Source organism: Physeter macrocephalus, chromosome 16 (assembly GCF_002837175.3).
Source record: "Physeter macrocephalus isolate SW-GA chromosome 16, ASM283717v5, whole genome shotgun sequence".
NCBI classification, from domain to species: Eukaryota; Metazoa; Chordata; class Mammalia; order Artiodactyla; family Physeteridae; genus Physeter; species Physeter macrocephalus.
This window is the reverse complement of record NC_041229.1, coordinates 85,851,610-85,873,990: the sequence shown is the minus strand read 5'-3', so window position 1 is coordinate 85,873,990 and position 22,381 is coordinate 85,851,610. Positions and strand designations below refer to the sequence as shown.

The 22,381-nt window shown below is 46.2% G+C and overlaps 1 protein-coding gene across 1 annotated transcript in view; it reads right to left on the bottom strand.

The window, feature by feature from the left end:
- The window catches only part of KIAA1549L (KIAA1549 like), a 300,435-nt gene that overhangs the window by 8,803 nt on the left and 269,251 nt on the right, over positions 1-22,381 (bottom strand). The window contains exons 18-21 of the mRNA XM_055078652.1: positions 20,556-20,906; positions 8,876-8,973; positions 6,362-6,510; positions 5,064-5,215 (exon numbers count right to left, since the gene is read on the bottom strand). Of these exons, the coding sequence (XP_054934627.1) occupies positions 5,064-5,215; positions 6,362-6,510; positions 8,876-8,973; positions 20,556-20,906 (750 nt within the window). The remainder of the gene's footprint in view (positions 1-5,063; positions 5,216-6,361; positions 6,511-8,875; positions 8,974-20,555; positions 20,907-22,381) is intronic.

Sequence of the window (22,381 nt, the reverse complement as noted above, 5' to 3'; positions counted from 1 at the left end):
CATATACCCTGAGAAAACCATAATTCAAAAAGAGTCATGTACCACAATGTTCATTGCAGCTCTATTTACAGTAGGCAGGACATGGAAGCAACCTAAGTGTCCATCATCGGATGAATGGATAAAGAAGATGTGGCACATATATACAATGGAATATTACTCAGCCATAAAAAGAAACGACATTGAGTTATTTGTAGTGAGGTGGATGGACCTAGAGTCTGTCATACAGAGTGAAGTAAGTCAGAAAGAGAAAAACAAATACTGTATGCTAATGCATATATATGGAATGTAAAAAAACGGTACTGATGAACCTAGTGGCAGGGCAGGAATAAAGATGCAGACTCAGAGAATGGACTTGAGGACCCAGGGAGGGGGAAGGGTAAGCTGTGACAAAGTGAGAGAGTGGCATGGACATATATACACTACCAAATGTAAAATAGCTAGCTAGTGGGAGGCTGCTGCATAGCACAGGGAGATCAGCTCCGTGCTTTGTGACCAACTAGAGGGATGGGATAGGGAGGGTGGGAGGGAGATGCAAGAGGGAGGGGATATGGGGATATATATATATCCGTATAGCTGATTCACTCTGTTATATAGCAGAAACTAACACAACATTGTTAAGCAATTATACTCCAATAAAGATGTTAAAAAAATTAAATAGACTTTAATTATATATTTTTTTAAAAAAAGGACTCAGGGATTTATCACTGATGATAACAGCTAACACTGAATGAGCGCTGTGCTAAGGGATTTCCAATCGTGGTCTCATTTAATTCTCAAAACAACAACCTAGGAGGTAGGTATTGTTACCCTTATTTTACAGAAGAGGAAACTGAAGCAAACAGTGCCACAGCTAACAAGCCACTGAGAGATGCAGCTCCAGGCTGGGAGTTAGTCACTGCACTATATCGTCTTGGATCTGGAATATGATCTTGGTTTCTTGAAAAAAATTTCTCTTTCATTAAAAGCGGAAGATACACAGTTCTATGCTTTAATATATGGACACTTATAGTAATAAGGACAGGGCAATGATCTGGAATTCAGGATCAACTTTCCCACAGAAACAGTGCCATAAAAGTGGATGCTGTTCCATGGTAATCCACAAAAGGCCTTTATATCCCATAATGTTAACTGCAACACTGCAAGATAAATGCCCATGGATGATGTAGGTATGGGGTGCGACCGTGAATGGGACACATGTCAGGCAGCTTTCTGGGAGAAGTAGCTTAGCTGAGTCTGGAAGATGAAGAGGCTGTTTTTCAGAAGACAAGGTGGGAGGGGCATTCCAGGTAGAGGGAAAAGCAATGCAGAGGCCTGGAGGTACACAGAGGAAGGTGCACCGAGGGAGGTTCAGTGATTTGGTCTGACCAGAGAGGGTATGTGGGGTATGAGGGGAGCTCAGGAAGACAGGCAGTCAGGGCCAGATCAAAAAGCTGCTGAACGCCAGGCTACGGAGTAAAGTTTTCTACGGCACACTTCTAAGGAATTGAGTGTGTTTCCATTCTTTACAGAGATGTCTGTTTGGGCACTGGTGAGGATGGAGTGGGATGGGGTTGGGTGAGGATTCAGAATTTTGTACGGGCTAATGTGTAGTAGGAAAGCAGGCCTCTCCCAGTCCCTGCCAGAGGTTCTGACAACCCCTCTGGAGAAGGCCTAGCCTGAGAGCCACGAAAGGGTGTCAGGCAGAGGAAAGGTCTGTATTTTAGGAAGGACACTCTGGAGGTGGACCCACTGGAGGTGGAGAGGAGATAAGTTCTGAGGCTACCTCAATGGACCAGGTAAGAGTTGGGAAGGACCCGAGTGAGGGAAGAAGTGATGGGATGGATGTCCCAAAGTTTGGGGCTTTAATTTCCCTACAAGACCTGGTAAAGGAAGACAAAGTACCAAATATATTTCACTTGCATCTTAGAGGAAAAGCAGAGCTGGACTGTCTGAGCCCTTGGGCCACACAGCTGGGAACGCACAGGTGACTGGGGGCTAACAGAGAGCCAAGGCCAGGACACGGGACTTGCCTGTCAGGTCTCAGCTCAAACTCCCTTTCTTCCGGGAGATCTTCCCCAGTCCTATATTAGCTGAGGGCTCCCTGTAAGGTCCTTCCATGCACTTTGTCTAGCATAACAGTCATCACTCACAATACCATCGCCTGTCTCAGGCATCGGCTGTGAAGGCAGAACTGTGTCTCACCTGCTTACCACTGTGCACCAGTGCCCAGAACTGTGCATGGTACACAGTAGGGAGTGTCTCAGACCTGGGGCTCTGAGCAGCACAATTTGAAAATCACCGAAGGATGACCAACTGGTGCCGTATGTTTGTGAAGGAAGCTGCCATGTCCCCTTTCCCTGCATTTCAAGTTCAGCTGGAGCTGAGGGTCAGTGTCCAACTCTTGAGACCTCCCAGTTTTGCAGCATTAAGCAACTTGGTGCTTGTGGCTGGGACAGGCCAGGGATACCTGACGCCACTGTAGTGGCCTCAGGGTAATACACAGAAGCAGGGAAGATGAAGAGATGACACACTCTTCCTCCCTTACAGTAGATGCAGGCGGGAGCCACCACACCTTGCGGGCCAAAATCCAGGGCTGGCAAACACCACTCCTTCCCTAGCCAGTGCCTGTGGCAGGCATCACCTATTGATCACAGCACACTTTCCTGATGAGCCTGGGAACCCTCTCTCAATCCCTGTCCATCCAGCACCAAGGATGAAACTTATTTGTCAAGCCAGGTCCAGGTGATTTTATACAAGCTAGCTCCTTATATCTGGATACCTGGGATCCAGAAGGTCAGACATCCAAATGATGGTGGGGGCTTTTTTCTTCTCACATGGATGTGGAGGGTGAACATTTTCCCCACTGGAGTATCTTTCTCAAGCCGACATCTGGTCCCTCTGAGCCTCCTGTGCTGAATTTCAAATGCAATAAAGCACCTGACCTCCCAGCTTGGTTCCTGGCTGCTGTGCTCCACGCATGGGCACGCTGCCCTGCTTAACTGCAGGTGGTAATGGGGCTCCAGGAAAGACCCATTTAGGCTGCAGCAATCACTTTCCTCTTAAAAACAACTAAGAGGAAACTAGCACTCCCTCACAATGGGGGGTGGCATGGTGATCAAGTCATCATGTCCAAAAGATTAAGTTTTGATTTGCTGGGCTCCTTTTCCTTCATCTTTAAGGCAACATGAACCCAAAGGTATCTGGATGTCACCATCAGCCTGGCTGAGTATTATCTGTAAGTATCTTGAAGGCAAAGGACAAGGTTTTGTAAATACTTTTGCTGACTCCTGCAAAGCACCCAGTGCACCCTGCATGCAGAGGGTGAGCTGACAAAGCTGCAGGTCTACTGCCTAATTAGCACAAGTATCAACTACTTTCTGAAAAGTACACATTATGTTTAGTCTGCAAGTGGAATTATGGAGGTGAATAACCTCTGAACTGATCAACTCACACCCAGTGAGTTCAGCTGTTCAGAAGAGCTGAGCATGACAAAGGAAGCAAAAAAGGCCCACAAACAACCAAAAGAGATGCCATACACTCCCGCATTAAGATTTGTAGACTGAACAGTAGGAAACCCCTCCAGTTACTCTCTCAGAGACTATTTACTCCAGCTCTACAAACAACTCTAATGGGCTCAGACATGCCTCATTTGCAGATAACAGAGCATTAGGAAAAGCATATTTAAGAGTGAGTGTATATCTGAAAGTGGGGAAATTGAGCAAGGTGTGAGCTGGGAGCAAGGTCAGAGAAAGAAAAAACATACTAAGCCTTATAATAATTCCAAAAATTATAATAGTTTAGAGATGCCTGACATAGGGGCAATAATCCTACAAACCATCAGAGCCCATCTGACAAATGTCATTTTAGTACAGTGAGCCATAATAATGACGCTGAATCATTTGTTAAAGACAAATTATGTTTTTCTTTTAAAGAAGGAAGGGAGAAGGATGTAATTCATTCCAGAATTTAAAAATGCAGGGTGGCATATATTTTTTAAATATTTTGGAAATTAAAGGAATAGCTTTGATTATTAGGAAAATTAATATACGTAGGGTAGTTTTACCCTGATGATGTTGTTTAAATGTGGCATCACTACAATAAGAAGAGACACCAACGCAGAGGTTGAATTGAATCTGTAGGGGTAGAAAGTATGGATCCCAGGGGTTTGGACAGAGAGAAAAGATGACACAGGCGTCAATGTGTTTCCTAAATCTAGGATGTATTTCAAATGCTGAGACCAAACCCTAAAATGACATACAGCACCACGGGGCCCTAGGAAACAGCCTGCCTTTCTTATCCATAATGGATGATCTCACACAGGGAGTGGAGCAACTCATTCTAGAGGCCATCATTGTGCTATTTTTGTTTGCTTGTTTTTTGTTTTTCACTTGGCAGCGCTTGACAGGTGGCTCAGAGGCAGGTTTGGGTGTGAATATCCAGGTTCATCTGGTTGCTGCCCCTCCTTGGTCCAGGCTGGGCCAGGTCCACCATGCCATAAACTCCTACTAGTATAATGAAGGAAGAAACCAGGAGACCGTGACAAGACAGTCTTCAGCTGGAAGACAGGCAGAAAGCTTTAGATCTACATGTAAAGTAATTCAGTCTTGGGTTTCTAATACTTCATTTTCTGGTATTGCATCCAAACTTTTCACAGGATTTTAAAGCTGAAAGGAACAAATTTAGTAAAGGCTTTGGAGCCAGAAAGATGCAGGTTTGACTGCTGGACACATCAGGGGAATAATACCTACATGATAGGTCTCGTGAAGATTAAATAAGATAACATAAATAGAACATCTAATATAGTGCCTGGCACATAGAAAATACTCAAAAAATGGTAGTTATTATAAAACTGTATTTGATTAAGGGTGCCCTCCGGAAAGAGATGGAATCTGACTGAAGGCTCCTGTGTCAAAGGACATCACACTCCCCTCCCCCGCACTGTCTCCTCTAATAGCTGATTTTAGCCACCTGGTTGGTGGGAGGGGGCCTGAGATAACAAAACACTCAGTCTCAGCCTCACATCCCTTTTCTCCCTGAAGGGTGTCAAGCAGGTAAAGTTGTGAGGGAATCAGCGAGGGTCTCACCGAATCAGCCCACTGGCTCGGGAGCTCATTCTCTCCTGCGTAAGACATCCAGGCCTGGTTCCTGTAGGACGAGGGAGGCGTCGGGATGAAGTAGCCGGTGAAGCCGGGTCTGTTGGCAGCTGGAATGGCGAACACTGCCGGCACCGTATTACCTGGCATGGAGGAGATGGACGGGTGAGATTAGGCCGGCACCTCGCCCACAGGGCTGACATATGCACAAGCTGGGGGAAGCTGGGAAATGGGAGGACTCTGGCCTTGGAGGAAGGGCTGATGGGAAGGCATCACACCTCCACCTGCAGCCCCAGCCCTGCTCACCTGCCCAGACAGTAGTGGAGGCATCACCTGCTGGGACTCAGACCTAGCTTTCTAGAGAAGTGATGGCTCAACAATCCTTGCCGAGCCCTCACCAACTCCCCCATCCCCATCCCAACACCCCTGACCTGCTGGGGTGCCAGGTGTTTTCCTCCCAGGAGGATGGGTATTTTTCAAGAGCCAAGAAGAGGAACCAAAAGGAATAGATTTCACTGGTGGCATTTCTGGACACAGTATGCTTTAGTAAGTGTTGACAACCGGGTGTTTGCAGTTTTAGCCTAAAAAGGTATGGTTTGGATAAATGAAAAAACCCATTAGGGCATGTTCAAACCTCCATGTTCATTGACATTGTTTGTAATAGCAAAAAACTGGAAACAACCAATATGTCTCTCACTAGGGGATAGGATAAATGGTGGCATATCATATAATGGAATACCCTATGGCAGTGTGAACAAATGAACTAGATCAATATGTGTGTAGCAACCTGGAGAACTCCTGAAAACAATGTTAAGCCAAGAAAACAAAGTGCAAAAGGAAAGGTATAGCTTAACATCACTTATGTAAATTTAAAATATACAAAGCATTAATATATACTCTTGTATATATATGTAGTGAAAGCCCATGACTTAAAGACTGTGATTACCTCTGGGGAGAAGGGGAATGAGTTGGGAGTGGATAGTTGTATCTGGAATGCTTTAAAGATATATATAATAATTTTTTAAAAGGGCTTAAGAGTGGCAAAACGTGAACATCTACCCTGACCGTTAACCTATCTTAATATTTTGTCAGAGTTCAGATCTTTTTAAGAAATAAAAGCAGTAGCTCTTCTAGCCAGGGCTACTGAAGTCCAGAGGGGATCCAGAAATACAGTCGCTTTGATTCCTGACAGTGGCAGGTAGAACGTGGAGAGCGGGGAGGACAAAGTGCACAGCGTGTGGGCTGGCGCAGGGCGCGGGCTTCTTCCAGGCTTTTCTCCTCTTGCCCACCTGAGTAATTTAAAGCCGACTGATCCAACTGCGCCACAGACACAGGGCCTCGGGACACCTGCGCGAAGGAGGCGCTGTCGTGCAGCTGGGCGGGCTCAGGTCCCAGGGATTCGGCCATCCTGGTCTTGCTCCCAACATCCGAGGTGGACCTGGTGGGGGAGAGGGGCCGCCTTAGCCGCCTCCGTGGACCGCGGCCGGCCGGGCGAGGCAGGGCTCCCGGGGCAGATCACGGCCGGGGGATGGCTTCGGCCTCCAAGCCCCACGACAGCGGGGTCTTCAGGCCTGGGTTTGCCCCCGAATGACAAATGGGGCCTACACGCCCAGACCTGGAGCAGCCGTTGCGGTGGCCCGAGCTGGAGTCATTTTTAGATATTCAAGGTTAGTGCTCCTCTGAGGGTGATTCTCATGTCTCTGGGGAGTAGAACACTTAATTTCCACATAAAAATGAGCCAAGAATTAGCGCTGGGTCTTAGCTGGGGATGGTCGACCTGGCAGGTGATGACATCATCGGCAGCCAATGGGAAGGCTCCGTTTGGAGAGCGCCGCCTCTCCCCCTCCTGACACCGGGACCGAGACCCTGGAGGGCTGCGGGGACCGCGTTCCCTGCTGCTACTGGCAGGAAGCAAGAAGCCCTAGGCTCTGGGAAGCTCGGGCTGCTCCCGGAAGCAGGAGCCTAGTACTTTCTAGGCATTATGAATGAGAGAACACTTTTTTTTTTTTTTAAGTTCCACAGGCAAGCAGAGAATCTGGCGCATTTAACACCTCTCTCCACTTATGGCTCAGAAAGCCATGTAAGAAGAGGGGGGCTGGGGTGAGGGCACGGGCCTCTCCTCCTAGTATAAAGGGTGCTGTAGCCAGTCTCTGTCTTCCCTTTGGTAGAGGCACTTCGGGCTCTCCTAAAATTAAAGAGGGAGGCAAAGGCTGCCAGCCCACAGGGCCACCCTCTAAGCAGAGGCAGGCTGTCACAGTAAGAGCAGAAGAGAGGCGCGGTAAGGGAGAGCATCAGGAGCCTGGGTTCTGGCTGCCTCCTTTCTCTGAGCCCCAGTTCCTCATCTGTAAAATGAAAGGGGAGGATGACTCCATCTCAAAGGTTCTTCCCTGGTCTAACCCTCTGGGTTCGTAAGGAGGGCAGTGACCTCCTGATATTTGGCAAGGATGGCAGACGGTGCAGAAGGACATGAGAAGAGACTGGTGGTTGAGAGAAGAAATAAGAAATAGGTGCTGGCCTTCAGCAAACATAGTTCAAACGACTGATTGAAAAGCTCCTCCAATCCAGAACCCTCAGGAGTAACTATTCCCCAGCGAGGGTCAAACACAGGCTGTGAGGATTAAACTACACATCAGAGTGGGTTGCTGGGGGCTCGGTAGTGTAGGGTCTCCCTTCCTTTCTCCGACCCTCCTTCTCCCATTTGCTCACTCCCACAGCCCTGGCTTCCCCCAGGCTGTTTCCAGGCACCTGCTACTCCTTTAGAAAACCATCCTAGGAAAATCCCTGGGTTCTGCTCTGTACACTCGGCCACCTTTGAGGACTCCCAGAGCCTTTGAGATCTTTTAGGTCATTGCCCTCATTTTACAGATAAGGAAACAGGAGCCAGACAGGTGAGGCAATGTGCCTGGAGTTACACAGCACATTACTGGCAGGTTAGGGTGGGAACCCTGGTCTGCTGCTTCCCATCCCACCCTGAGCTTGACTGGGGTCAAAGGGTGGTGTCTACACACAGCTCAGCATCCTAAACTGCTGGAAATGAAGGCAGGTCATTTCTGAGGAAAACTCATTTCTTTTCACCATTTTGACAAAATTCAGACCTGTGGCCCACAAATAGTGTGTGATTAGCATGTTGGAGGAAGCTATGGTAGGAGGGCCAGGGCAGTGGCCCGTACAGGCCCCAGGGCACGGTTGTCTCTCCTGGCCTTGGACATGATGACTATTCCAACCTCCCCCAGGGCTCTTGGCTGTTGTTTCTTGTCTATCTTTATTTAAAACATGTGCTTTTTATATTATTACAGAGCAAAGAGAATGCTGAATGTATGTTTCACAGCTGACCTATCCAAGTTCGTGTGCTTTCATCCTCTCCATCTTGGAAGTCAAGAGTTAGGGCAGGAGCCTAGACATGCTGCTCCCCGGCCTCTCAGACACTACCCCTCAACAACAAAGGGCCTTCTGGGTGCACACACCTGGCAGGAGGTGCCCAGACTTGAGGCAGCTGTTGTGACAGCCCAAGTTGGAGTAATTTTTAAATGTTCAAGGTCAAGGTATGGGGCAGTTGACCTTGGGTTTTTTTCAATTGTGGGTTCTACAGGACTTTCAGTTTTCAATGGTAAGAAAGTAGGTCAACCCTCTGTGGCCCCCACTTCCTTCCTTCATGGTACTTGGGGTGCCCCAGGCACATGGTTGTCTGTACAGGTGATGCACCCTGAATGGGGCAGGGCAGGAAGGAAACCTGTCAGGGTGGGGCACACAGGACCAAATCCTCTGCAAATATTCCAAATAAGGCAAAGAAAGGAATGTGTTACCGCCTGAGAGAAGCGACAGCCACTGGGCCAGTCCGCGGAGGCACAGGTGGAGGGGGAGAGCCCATGACCATTTCAGGAAGCTGGGAAAACCTGTAGGCCTGTGAAAGAGAAGAGCAAATAGAGGGAGATGTGTCAAAACCTGGTGCCCGTCAACACACAGGTTCTTCTTACTTAAAAGGGAAGCAAACTTCCGAGGGTTAGACTTTCCTTCTTTCCTCAAATTTTCCCCTTCGATCTCCCTTAACGTGTTCCCCGGCCCACTCTTCTATATCATCTGCCACCATTCTCCCCTTTGCTAGGCCACTGCAGTCACAGAGTCCTTCAGTTGTTCTTAGAATCTGCCAAGTTCTTTCCTGCCTCGGGCTTTGTACATGCTGCCCCTTCCCCCTGGGATGCTTCTCTCCCAGTCCTTCCCGTGGCTCCTTCCTTCATTTCATTCATCTAGCCCTATATTCCCTGCGAACCCCATTTACTCTGTCTCCATATTCTGTTTTATTTTTTTGGCACAGCAGTTGTCACTCTGGTATTATATCATTGCTTATTTATTATCTGCCACAAACTAGACTGTAATGAGGGCAAGGGATTTGTTCTCAGCTGCATCCTCATGCCTGGAACAGTGCCTATTATATCATGGATGAGCAATAAATATTAGATAAGGAATGAATCATTGATTGCGTTTACCTTCTCACTCATGGAAAGTGGGTTTAGTGGGGGAAAGCAATGGGTCTGGAGTCAGGAAGTATGGGTGGAGGCCCTAATTTGCTGATGAATAGACTTTATGTCCCTAAGCAAGTCAGGTAACCTCTCTGGGCCTCAGTGTCTTCTTCTGAGATGGGGACAAGGATACCTTGCTCAGAGGTGGTGGGCGCAAAGATCAGGCAAGAGAGTGTATGTGTAAGCATTTTGTGATCTATAAAGCACTTCAAAGATAAGGGATCAGAAATGCCACAAAAGTGAAGACTTTAATCAACATAGGAGGGGAGAAAAGGAAAATGGTCAGAGACAGGACCAGACAGCCAGGCCACAGCCTCTTTGAGCAGGAGAAAACATAGAAATGCTCTCTGCGAAGACAAAGATTGGCTTGTGCTTCTCATTCATTTTTTTTTTTTAGGTATCAAGGCCTGCCAGACCCCTTGAGAAACAAGATCATAGAGCTTTAAACCTGAAGGCATCCAGACAGAAAGTAGCAACAGAGAGAATCCATAAACAGGATTCTTTAAACCGAATGAGGGCTTCTCCCTTCAGCATTATGGCAGACTACCTACTCATAAGGGCCTACCCAGTAAATAACAAGTAGATCCTGGATAAAACACGGCTTTTAATGCATGTAGGAATTGCAAGATATAAGGAAAATCTTAAGGACTCCACCCACTACCCACCCCATCCCTCTCATATCTCAGCAAACTAAAATAAAACCTGTGAGCTGAAATCAGAGTTGGAAACAATGAGTAGTAAACAAATATGAAAGGTGGGATTGCCTGGAAAACAAATGCCGTATTGGTAATCAATTAAGAGATCAAGCCTGGGATAGGGCAAGGTGAGGCAGGTGAAACTGAGACCCTTACAGCCAACCTGGAAGGGGCTAACATCGGCTCCTCCCAGGGAGGAAGGTTGGTAATGCTCCCAGGCTCAGGCAGAAGCAATTGTAAGTCCTCTTTGGAAGGCTCTCGGGATTGGCACAGATTGAGATGAAGCAAAAAGGAGCTCATAATCAAATATCAGAAAACACACCAGAAAACATAAGTGAAAGTTAGAAAAAACAACAAATTTAGACCTTAAAGGACTTTACAGTTTGAAATTTCCAGATACAAAATAGAAAGTAACAAGGTAAGAAATGTTTTAAGAAAATAACTGACCAGACAGAAACATTATCAGAAATTATCTAGCAGATTTGAAAAAGAACAAATAGAACTTTTAGAAGTGAAAAAATTACTGAAATAAAACACTCAATATAGGCGAATTAAGTAATAGATTTATCACAGATGGAAAGAAATAATAAACTAGAAAATGGCATTGAGATTACTAAGGATGAAACACGAAGAGACAAGAAGATAGAAAATATACATCTCAACAAATGACTCAATTTCGTTCCTTTTTATGGCTGAGTAATATTCCATTGTATATATGTACCACAATGACTAATAAGAACCTGCTGTATAAAAAAGTAAACTAAAATTCAAAAATTCAAAAAATTAAAAAGAAACTCATTAAATGGATAAAAAAAAGATAGAAAATATAAAAGAGAAGTAAAAGATATAGAGGATGGAATAAGAAGGTCTAACATGCAGTTAATCAAAGTCCCAAAGGAGAAAAGTTGGAGAAAGAAGAAACAATATTTGAAGAAGCAATGACTACGAATTTTCCAGAACTGAAGAAATAAATTAATTAATCATTTTAGGAAGTACAATATATAACAAGAAGGATAAATAAAACAAAATACACACCTACATACACTGTAGTGAAATGGTAGAATACCAAAGGCTCCAGAACTGAATAAATTAATCATTTTAGGAAGTACAATATATAACAAGAAGGATAAATAAAACGAAATACATACCTACATACACTGTAGTGAAATGCTAGAATACCAAAGATGAAGAGAAGGTCTTAAAAGCAGCCAGAGGAAAAAAAGGCATATCACCTGTAAAGGGATGACATTTAGACTGACAGATGACTTTTCAACAGCACCCAGAAGACCATGGTATGCAAAGTGCTCAAAGAAAATAACTGTCAACCTAGAAATGTATCAGCAACAGTAATTTTCCAGAACAAGAATGAAAAAAACATTTGCCCAAATCTAGAGGTACTGGCTGAATCAATATGGAAAGCTACATCACCATGCTGCATTTTCCTTTTTAGCATCAGTAAACTATTGGGTTGGCCAAAAAGTTCGTTTGCGTTTTTCCGTAAGATGTTTCATTAGATGTTTTTTGGCCAACCCAGTATGTATGCTAAGGTAGTATTCAGGGAACCAAAATCTTAAGCTCCACTGGATCCTAAGCTCCTTGGGGTTCAGCAAGCATATCTTTCTCATCCTGGCTCTCCCACCTTACCAAGCAAAGTGCTTTGCACCTAGTAGTGCTATATAACTATTTGTTGAATGAATGTTGAGTGAACCAGGAGTCAGGAGACCCAGGCTCTCATCTTGATTCAGCCATTCACATTCTGTGGACATGTCATTCAGTCTCTCTGCATCTCATTTTTCTGTTTTTGGTTTTCCTTGTGAAATACGGCATTGGAGTAGTTCATGAGCTTCCAAACAAACATTTCTTTAGCCATGAAACCATTCTCACATGCCCCGAATACATAACCAGATTAAAGCAGAACTACTCTGGTTGAAGTTGGGGGTAGGGATGCCTAGGTGACTTTGGCCCTTTGCTTACCTGCATGATGACACCCTGGGGACCTCCCTGAACCCTATGGTTTTACAGAGTTTGAAAATCATTGTCCCGGAGGTCCTTCCAGCTTTGCATTCCATTATTATCAACAAACCAACAAGTAAGGATATGCCTTTCCCAAAATAGAGAAAGGGGTGTATAGCCCCTCTTCTCTCTTCTGGCCTCTCATGATATCAGTAGAGGAGACAGGCAACTTATTTTTATCCTTGGTTCTTGGAAGGCTTATTCTGTAGTCAACACAGTTTTCCGGCCAAGAAAATGCATTTTATATCTGTCTGTCTTGTAACAGTTCACCAAAGAATTGATTAAAAGTTCTGAACTTTTGACAAGTACCAAGGGAATTTCCTTCTTTGGATGATTTTTCCAGGTACAAAGCAAGACTACACAGGAGATCAGGTCTCCTTTGGTCTGTATCCTCGGGGCTCCCTGCAGCCACAGAGACCACATAAAAAGCAGAAAGGCTACCTGTGCCCTGTGCTAATGGCTGAGGAAAATCCCCCCAGCAGGGTCTTCCTACCTCCTCCTGTGCGGTTTCCCCATAGTTCTAAGTCCTCCTGGATTCGCATTCTGGCTCCCCTTTCCACATGTTTGGAACCTGGCTCCCTGCGGGCTGCTTTGTGACTAGGATCCCACTAGAAGCTATTGCTCAAAACTGTTACCTAGTTCCAAGTTTCCAGTTCTGTGACAGTGGCCGTGAGGGGCCCAGTCTGGCACCCAAGGACACCATCTTTTGGGATCCCTGTCCTCTGGCTAGAAAGGAGATCACACACTCAGAATCGCAGGCAGTCTTTATAAATAGCTCTCAGGTCTCTGAGGTGGAAGGAGCCTGGATGTAACAAGAATAGGCCACTCTTTGGGCTCAGAGGTTTGGTTGTAAAGGTAGAAGGGAAGGTGACCACAGTTTGCTCAAAGTTCCACTCCTGATGTCCCTGGGCAGGGGGCGAGGGGTGGGTCAGGGCCATTCTTTCTAGCAAACCCAGTGGAGAATGAGCCCGGGTGAGACCCACTGTGTGCTGGACCCTCCTTGTGCATGTGCATCCATCCAGAGGGGGAATCCGGTGAAGATCAACCTCAAGGGGTGGCACTAGAGGGGTGACAAGTCAAAGGGGCAGGCTGCAGCCAGAGGAACAGGTCAGGGGTCTCAGGCTTTGCACTGGTGGGAGCATGAGGAACAAACAGGCCAAAGCCACCCACCCTCATTGGAGGCCCTTGTCCTGTGACAGCAAGTCGGCCGCAGGTCAGAGCAAACGTGCCAATCTTTCCATTCCTGCTGACAATGCTGGGTTCCACTGCAAGGTGCCCCTTCCACCGCACTGTGCTGACCCTGCAAGTACTGCTCCGGGCACAACAAGTGTCAAAGTCTGCATGCAGCTACAAATAACTTTACATCCTGGTGCACAAAGTAGAATCTTCCAGCGGATAGTTCTTATTTAGTTGAAAACAGAGGGCGCTGTAATTGAAGACTGACCCCATGGTGAAAACCCAGGGCTTCTCTTGATCTGTCAGTTCACCAGGAGTTACTGATGGAGCAACACTGAGGCTTCCAGGCCCTGGGAATCATAGAAGGTTCAAGCTGGAAAGAGCAGGAGACCACACCTCTTACCTTAACACAGGGAGATATGGAAGCCCAGAGAGGTGAACTGACTTGTCCAAAATCACATAGCCAGTTAAGGGTGCTATCTCGCAACTCTGAGCTAAGGGTGGCATGATGCAGAGGGCAGGCGTTTGGAGTCAGACAAAACGGGATCCGATTCACTTTGTTGTACAGCAGAAACTAACACAACATTGTCAAACAACTATACTCCAATTAAAAAAAAAACAAAAACAAACAAACAAAAAACTGGAGTTGAATCCTGGCTTGATCTTTACCAGCTGCTTGCAACTACACTCCAATTAAAAAAAACAAACAAAAACAAACAAACAAAAAACTGGAGTTGAATCCTGGCTTGATCTTTACCAGCTGCTTGACCTCAACTTACCTTCTCTGTGTCTGTTTTCTCATCAGGTGATGAAAGTAACAGAATCACACCCCCATTTCAAAGGCTGTTTAGAAGACTCATTTTATATGTTAATATGACATTTGGCACATATTGGGTACTCAATAAATGATACTCTCTTCCTTTTGAGACAAGATAATATCTTGATATAGTACCTGTAGTAACCAAGACTTTGCCACCACGGTTCCTTGAATCCAGGGCCCTTCCCCTGCCCCAAGCAGTGAGGGCATCGCACCTTCCTGCCCCAGGGAAGGAAGGCCACCCCCACTAAAGATGGCCCAAGAGCCAACTCTTACTGGCATTTCAAAAGTCCAAGCTATTGGATTGCAAGAATTTAGGATTTTGAATATCAAAAACCTAAGCCCTTAGAGCACTCAAGGCTGAAGGCTGATGCCAAAACAAGAGATTTGGAAGAAGTGAGGTACTTTTAGACCACTCTGCCCTCTAAACACCCGTAGGTTAGGAAGAAGAGGAGAGCTTAGATGCTGATGGGTCTGGAGAAGCGGCTCTGTGTCCCGCCTCAATCTGGGAGCATAGGGGGATGGGGAGGTGGAGAGAATACATATAAGGAAGATGCTAGAGAGGGGAGAGGGGCAAGGGTGTGTGCGTGTTTGCGCGCGCGCGTGCACGTGAAAGAGAGAGACAGAGAGGGGGAGAGGGGAGAGGCAGAGAGAGAGGGAGAGAGAAGGCTCAAGCACGGGAGGAGGGGAAGGGGAGGGATCTGGAGAGAGCTTGTAAGCAGGAGGACCAGGATACAGCTGCGCTCTACCTGGACTAACACCTGCAGGCTAGATGGAAACAAGCACCTCTCTGGGACATCAGCCAGAGTAGTTAGATGAGAGCAAACTGGGATCAAGTACTGAAGCCTCTTCCCCACCCTGACCATGCTTTACACCATTTAGCTCCCCCTCCCCCTCCCCACACACACACTAAGCTTTAATCAGAGATGCGGAGGGAAACCCTGAACTGAGACTGAACTTTTGGCACTGGAAGATTACAGGAAAATAAACTGACATGTCTTGCACACCTGAGTTTGTGAGCTGAGATACATACTCCTCTCCTACCTCCCTCCCTCCCTCCTTTTCCACACAGCCTTCCAGTTCAAACTGGTTTTTACTCACTCGAATGATTAAGCTTAGAGGGGTATGCATTTGCCAGACGCTGGGTACTCTGTCGGTTTTCAAGGGGGGCTTCCTTGGGGCAGTCCAAAGGCAAAGAGCCCCAGCCCAGGCTGTCCCAGGTAACACAGAGCTACCTACCTTCGTGGACTCCTGGGAGCTGGGCAACGCTCCATTGTCTGGCTGCTAGCATAACTGATGCCATCTTGAACCCGTTCAGTTCCTCCTGTCCTTCCACTGACCCTACCCAAGACTGTACTGCGTGGTAAATCACTTCTCTGCCGTCAAGGGCTTTGTAGTTAATAGGTATTATTTAATGACAATTAGGTCCAGGTGGCCTCTCTGCTCTGTTACTCTCCAATGATAAAGACCTTCATGATGTAGTCCCCGCATCCACAGGACTAATTACCCACCATAAGTCTTAACGTAGGAATGCACTCCCTGTCTCCAAGCACGTGCCCCCATACCCCAGGTTAACTATAAAATTGTCCCAGTGGCCCCTCTGTGGTGTGGAGTGCAGCTGTGAATGCTTCTGGATCGCCATCTGCTCCATCCTACCCTGTATGTAAGCTACCCTATAATACACTGATCCATTGATTATATGGAGCTACCTGCCTCATTTTTCAGTCTCCAGATACCTTCTCGGTTTGGTGGGTTCCCTCCATCCTTGAGCACCCATCAACACTGCTTGGGGTAGACCCTCTCCCGTTGTTCCACCTTCAGCAAACTGCCAATGACTTTTGTGCAATAACTGACATTGAATTCCCATTCCCCCCTCCCCCCTTCCTTTCCTGCCCCACCAAACTTGGCCAGATGGGGGCTCAGAACAGATTCAAATTTGATTTGGAGAAACACAAGAAATGCAACATTTCTTGAAGCCAAGTGTTGGGGTGGATGCAAACTCCTGCCTGATGTGCCTGTGTATCTCATCATTAATGAAGGTTTCAGAAGGGGTTTTTTGGTTTTGTTTTGCTGTGTTTTTGAGGGGAGAGGAGGAAAACGGGCTGTAATAGTCTCAATTCCATCTTAATGGAGATGTCTCTCCTACAAGGGGCAATGATAGGAATGGAGAAAATCCCATCAAACTGGATAAGCTTCCTTTTAAGATCACACTCTGAAGTTTAGGAGCTTTGAGTTCTCATCAGAGGCTAGGACATCCTCTGGCTCACCTGGCCAGAGGGTGGAAAGAGCATGGGCTTTGAAGTTAGAGAGCCCTGAGTTCTAACCCCGTTCTGCCCTTTAGAGCTGTGTCACCTTGGGCAAGGTTCTTCACTTCTCCAGGCCTCAGTTTCCCATGGAGTACACGGGGATAGTAATGTTGACTTCATAGGGTGGGTGTTAGATCAGAAGAGACAGTAGCACTTAGCTTAATGTCCTGTATACGGCCGGAGCGCAAGAGAGGGCAGCTGGTATTGTGTTATTATTATTACTGTTAGTTGCATCTGTAAGGCCTCTAGTGGGGAAGATGCTTTCACCCCGATCCCTTTCTCGGAATCCCCGACACCAACAGGAAGGCTGTAGGATGTTTTCATTCCTCTTGGCACAGACTCATTACAGCTGCTAGCAAAATTGGATTGGTCATTAGGTGTCAAGTCCAATTTCCTCCCAGATTCAAGGGGTAAAATACGATCAAGGGTCTCCTGAACTGCAGTGCAAAAATCCCCAGCTGCCAGCAGTAACCTTCTCCACGATGTAAATGCCATCAGCCTGGCCGAGTGCATTGAGAACCACCAGCTTCCCACTATCCTACAGCAGAGCTCAGAGTGCTTCCTTTTTGGAAGCTGAAAAGTAATCACAGTTATTCTAAATTGCCACCCTGTCCATTGATTTCCACATTATCATAGCACAGAGGGCTTGGCAAGAACTTGGGTTAAGAATCATCACTGCTACTGTGTATTGTTAGCCATTTCTCTTTTCATTAAAATAAGGCCCTCGTTTTTTGTTGGCAAAAGGAAACCTTAATAACGAAAGAACTGCCTTTGATGTTGTTCAGTTTGACGGCCCATCTCTCTGCTGTGTTACTTCTCAGTCCATTTCCATTTTTGGGAAGTATATGACGCTTTTTCTTAAGTATATGATGCTAATGTTTCTGCCCTTCCTGGCACAACTGCCAACCCTGAATTATAACAAACAGAACCATCCAAGTTTTCATATTCCCACAATGACATTTTTAGATGGTTTTGTTAAATTGAGGCATATGGATGTGGGTTGTGGCATCTTCTTGCCTGTCATTGGAAGACTCAACCGGTTATTTAAGTTTTTCTCTCTGAAACCCAGATCTCTTCACAGATTCCCAGAATCTGGCCTCCAGCTAGAGGGGCCCAGTCATTCTTGAGAATCACCTTTAAGCAGAAGTGAAGTTTCCCTGAGCACAGAGCATGCTCTTAAAAGAATGTAACAGAGTAGAAGGGAAAGAAGATGTAATCTCAGAACTGTCAGGGAAAGGGAGATAACTAGTGGAACCCAGGGAAAAGAATATTTTTATAACAATGACTACCATTTATCCAGTAATTTGATGTGTTAGGCTCCATATGAAGCACTCTGATTAATATCCGCTAACATGTGTTAGGTGCTTACTAAGTGCAAGGACCGTGCTGAGCATCGTACACGAATTATCATCCCTTCCTCACTGCAGCCCTCTTCTCGTCACCATTCTATGGCTGAGGGATCTGAGACTCAGAGTTACGATCACTGGCTAAGGTCATTCAGCTGGCGAGTGCCATTCCACTCTGGGCTGAGGGGAAATTCGGGGACATGGTCAACGTCTGGAATCAGGAAGAAGGAGCCAATGACACGGAAGTCAGTGTGGATCAGTATAGAATGGATACAGGTAACTCTCCCCAGGGGACAGCCACTTTAAGAGGTAGGTACAAATGTGGTAAGATTAGAGTGTTTTCTAAATCTCAGTGAGAAAATCCCTTCTTTCCCCATAAAGAAGAGTACCAATTTAATGGGCAATTAGTTAAGAAAACTGTAATTGTGGAAACTGTAATACGACTGTCATGGGAAAGTATTTTAAAGTAACAGATTTGCCAGGCTCAGTGAGCATTTTTCTAACTCTTTCTGAAAAAAGGATATTTGGAATCTCATCTGATGGGAGCGTGGCCAGTGGTGGCCCCAGAGCTGCTGACACTCTTCTGGAAGGCAGTGCTTCTTGAACAGATTCAGAAAAGTTCCATGATGGCAGAGGTAAACTCCTATTCCTGAGATCTGGGCATTGCCCCAAAGTCTTCTATTTTAACTTAAACATTATATTAAGAATTTTGCATTTTATTCTACCCATATCTCAGAAAATGGGATGCGAAAAAAGATGTTCCACATTCACTCTATTTCCTTTATTGACTATGCTCTCTGGGTTTGCATATTATAGACTGAGGAAGATGACTCCAATGCCAACCAGTTCTCCTTCTGATAATGTCGTACTTCCCCTGAATTGGCTTTTACTTAACGAAAGACCATTAACAGGAAAGACCAGGAAACAAGTATTCTGGCCCACCTGATCATTCAGCATCTCACTGCAGGTTTGTAAGTTAATATTCTTAACAATAAAGTAGTTTTTGTGAGTTTAATCAGCATGATCTGATCACCCTGGAGTGAACAGACAAAATAGAAATTCTGCACCTGCCGACTTAAGGACAAACCCTTGCAGCGATGATTACCGCACTCAAGCACGAGTGTCCCTGCCCCAAAGGCTCGGTTTGAAATAAACTTTGGTCTCTCCTGGCAGAGTTTCATCAACAGGGAAAGGCTGGACCAGAGACTGACATTCAAAGAGAGGGCACCGACAGAAAGAGAGACTGAGGGGATTAGGAGAAGTGTGAAGGGGAGACATCTCAGGGACCTGGTTAGGAGGAATCTGGAGCAAAGAATAAGGAAATTCACAATAGTGTGTAGATTAGGTAGTTACATAGCATAACAGCAGTTTATTAAGTGCCACTGTAGTGTGTGCTTTGGCGGGGGGTGGTTGGAGTTATCAAAAGGCTCCACAAGCCCATAGGTATCCCGAATAGTTTACCGAAAATGAAAGAAATAATACGATGGAGAGACAACGTAACAGCACAAGGCAGGTTGAGAACATGCGCTCTGTCACCAGATGGCCTGGCTTTGGGTCCTGGCTCTGCCCCTTCCTGGCTGTGTGACTTGAACAAGCTGTGTAACCTCAGTTTCCTCATTTGTAAAATAGGGATAAAACTAGTAAACTGGTACCTGTCTCAGAGGCTTGTAGTAAGGACTAAATAAATGAGTTAACATACACATGACACTTAGATCAGTACCTAGTAACAGTGAAGCACTCTATAAATGTTAGCTTTTATTGGGTAATTTCATATCACAACGACAATTTATAAAGCTCTATTAATGAGTAACCCTTGGGGATAGGGCATGAAGTATTACAAGGGTGGAATCTATACATATACAAAGCAATGTCTATTATGGTCTGTGGCTTATAAAGCTATGTCTGTCTTTTTAAAAAGATATCTGTAGATGCTACGGTGATGAACTAATTACATGCAAACTAATTAAAATGGTTGTTTAAATCATGGAAGCTTTTAGTCATTGGATGCTTTCTCAGATACTGAAGTACAGTTACTACTTAATGAAATAATCATGGCTGAAACTTCTATGGCATTTACTGGGTGCCTGGCATTTTCCTAGTACCTCATGCATATCAACTTGGTTAATCTTTACAACCACCCTAGGATATCAGTTATTTTTCTTACCTGTTTACTTTACCTGTAGAAAATTTAAGTCCCCAGGTTACAAAGTCAGCTGGGATTCAAAGTCTAGGCACCCGCCTCCAGAGCCTCTGCTGGGAGCCACCAGGCTACACGGCCCCCTAACATGGGGCTCTGCAACACATTCTGACATTTAAACCGGGGCCTTTAAACGTGGGGTTGTAGAAAGCAACCAGTGCATGAAGAGTGAGGTCAGCCCTTCACAGGAGGGATTAAAAAAGGGAAGTCATTCTAAAACATATTACGGTCGGACATAAGGGCTTCCTGTGTGTCTGTGTCCACAGGACTAAAAGGCTTAGGCTTGGATCCTGGGTGGAGGACGTGTGAAAGCCCAGCAAAGTTCGTTTCCAAATCCCAAGGTGGCTCATCAGGAAAGTCCCCGCTCTGAAACCCCTGTCGGAACACCCTGGCACGCGGAGGGATGTCTGACTTACCGGCCGGGGCAGACTGTACTGGTACATTTCTGGGCGGTAGGTCGGCACCCACTGCACCCCAGCCCTGGGCCGCGTCATGGTCCCAGGAGCGCTGGTCACCACCTCGGAGTAGGGCAGGTGCTGGGCGGAGCCATAGGTCTCTGGGTGCCGGCTCTGGCCTGCGTGTCCTGCGGATGCCAGGCTGAAGGCCTCCTCCAGCAGCATGTGCATCTGTTGCCGGACCTCGTCGATGGAGGGCTGCGAGCTCAGTGTGGAGGTCTCCGAGTGACCTTTCACCTGCCTCGACCGGGCGTAGCCCCGGGGCTCATTCACTCTGTCAATGTTGGTTTCCTCTATGATTTCGGGCTCAGTCTGTGGGACCAAACAAATGCCCATAGATTTGTTAATGAACTTTCCTTCCCATTAATGATGTCTCTAATTTACCCTAAAATGTTCTGTTTAGGCGCGTGTTATTAGGCATTTGTGCTAATTTATATTAGACCCTAGGCGCCCTCTCCAGGCATCCACACTACAGGGGTAGTCAGCTAGCATTATACCAGTGAGGCCACGCTACCTATGTGAACACACACAACTATCTCTGTGAACTTGTTTTCTGGCCCTTAAGGAATGCATCAGGCTTTGCTAATTAGCATAATGAGGATGAGAAATGGCTTTTCGTTGATGACATTAGTGGTATCCTCTAAAACCTTTCAGAGACATTCTCCACCCTTAGGCCTTTTAGGTAAAAGAATCTAGAGCATCTTGTAGTCTACACCCCAGGGGCTGGTGTCCTAGACCATAGACTAACCCCCTAAATGGTCCTGTGCCCCAGCCATTGAGGGAATTGCTGGTTGCCTGATGCCAGTTATCAGAGAGAATAACAAAGCCAGACCTCAAAGCGTAGTGCCCCCTGAGTCAGGAGCTCTGGGGTCAGGGCCCAGCAATCGGTACCTTAACAAGCCCTCCAGGAGATTCTGATGCCTGCTCAAGTTTGAGACCCACTGCTCTAGAATGTTCTTCTGCCTTCTTCCAGTGAACCTCCCATTCGGGGAGCCGTTGCAGTACTCAGATGGGCAGAGAGCTAGGACTTGATCAGCTTCCAGAGCAGGCTGCCTGGACTGTCTTTATGTTTGCCTGCTAATGAATGCTTATGTAATAAGTCTGCATGTGTGGCAGATTTTAGTCTGAGACTTGCTTTTGTGATAATATGATAGTGAGGTTGCAGAGACTAGTTAACCCACGTCCACTTCAAGTATGTCCATGGCTACCACTATCTGCTAAAAGAACCTGAGGGTTCTGTGTGAATAAACGGGCATAGATCACTTTGCCACCCTGCTCTCCATCCATGACACAAGAAACAGCTGTCACTTTAGGAAAGTTAGACAATACAGATAAGCAAGAGGGAAAAAAAATCAAAAAAGTCCATTTACATTTGGCGTAGTTACTCCATTCCTAAACCTATCTGATTTTGTGTGTACACTCCTCTTCCGTGCACACATGCCCCTTTAAAAAGATTTATGTGTTTATATCCTGGTTCTGGGTGCTTATAATTATTTTACATAGAGTGAATATTTTCCTACCTGGGTTTCACAGCTTAACTGCCGTGTGACTTTGAGCAATGTCTTAGCTTAGGTTGCCCCAAAAAGCATAACCTGAGATGTACATTTATATACAGATAATTCATTTTGGAAAAGAATTCCTGGGGATTGGGGGCCTAGAATGAGTAAACTGGGGAAGGAAGAAAAGCCAGTCAGGGCTTCCCTGGTGGCGCAGTGGTTGAGAGTCCGCCTGCCGATGCAGGGGACACGAGTTCGTGCCCCGGTCCGGGAAGATCCCACATGCCGCGG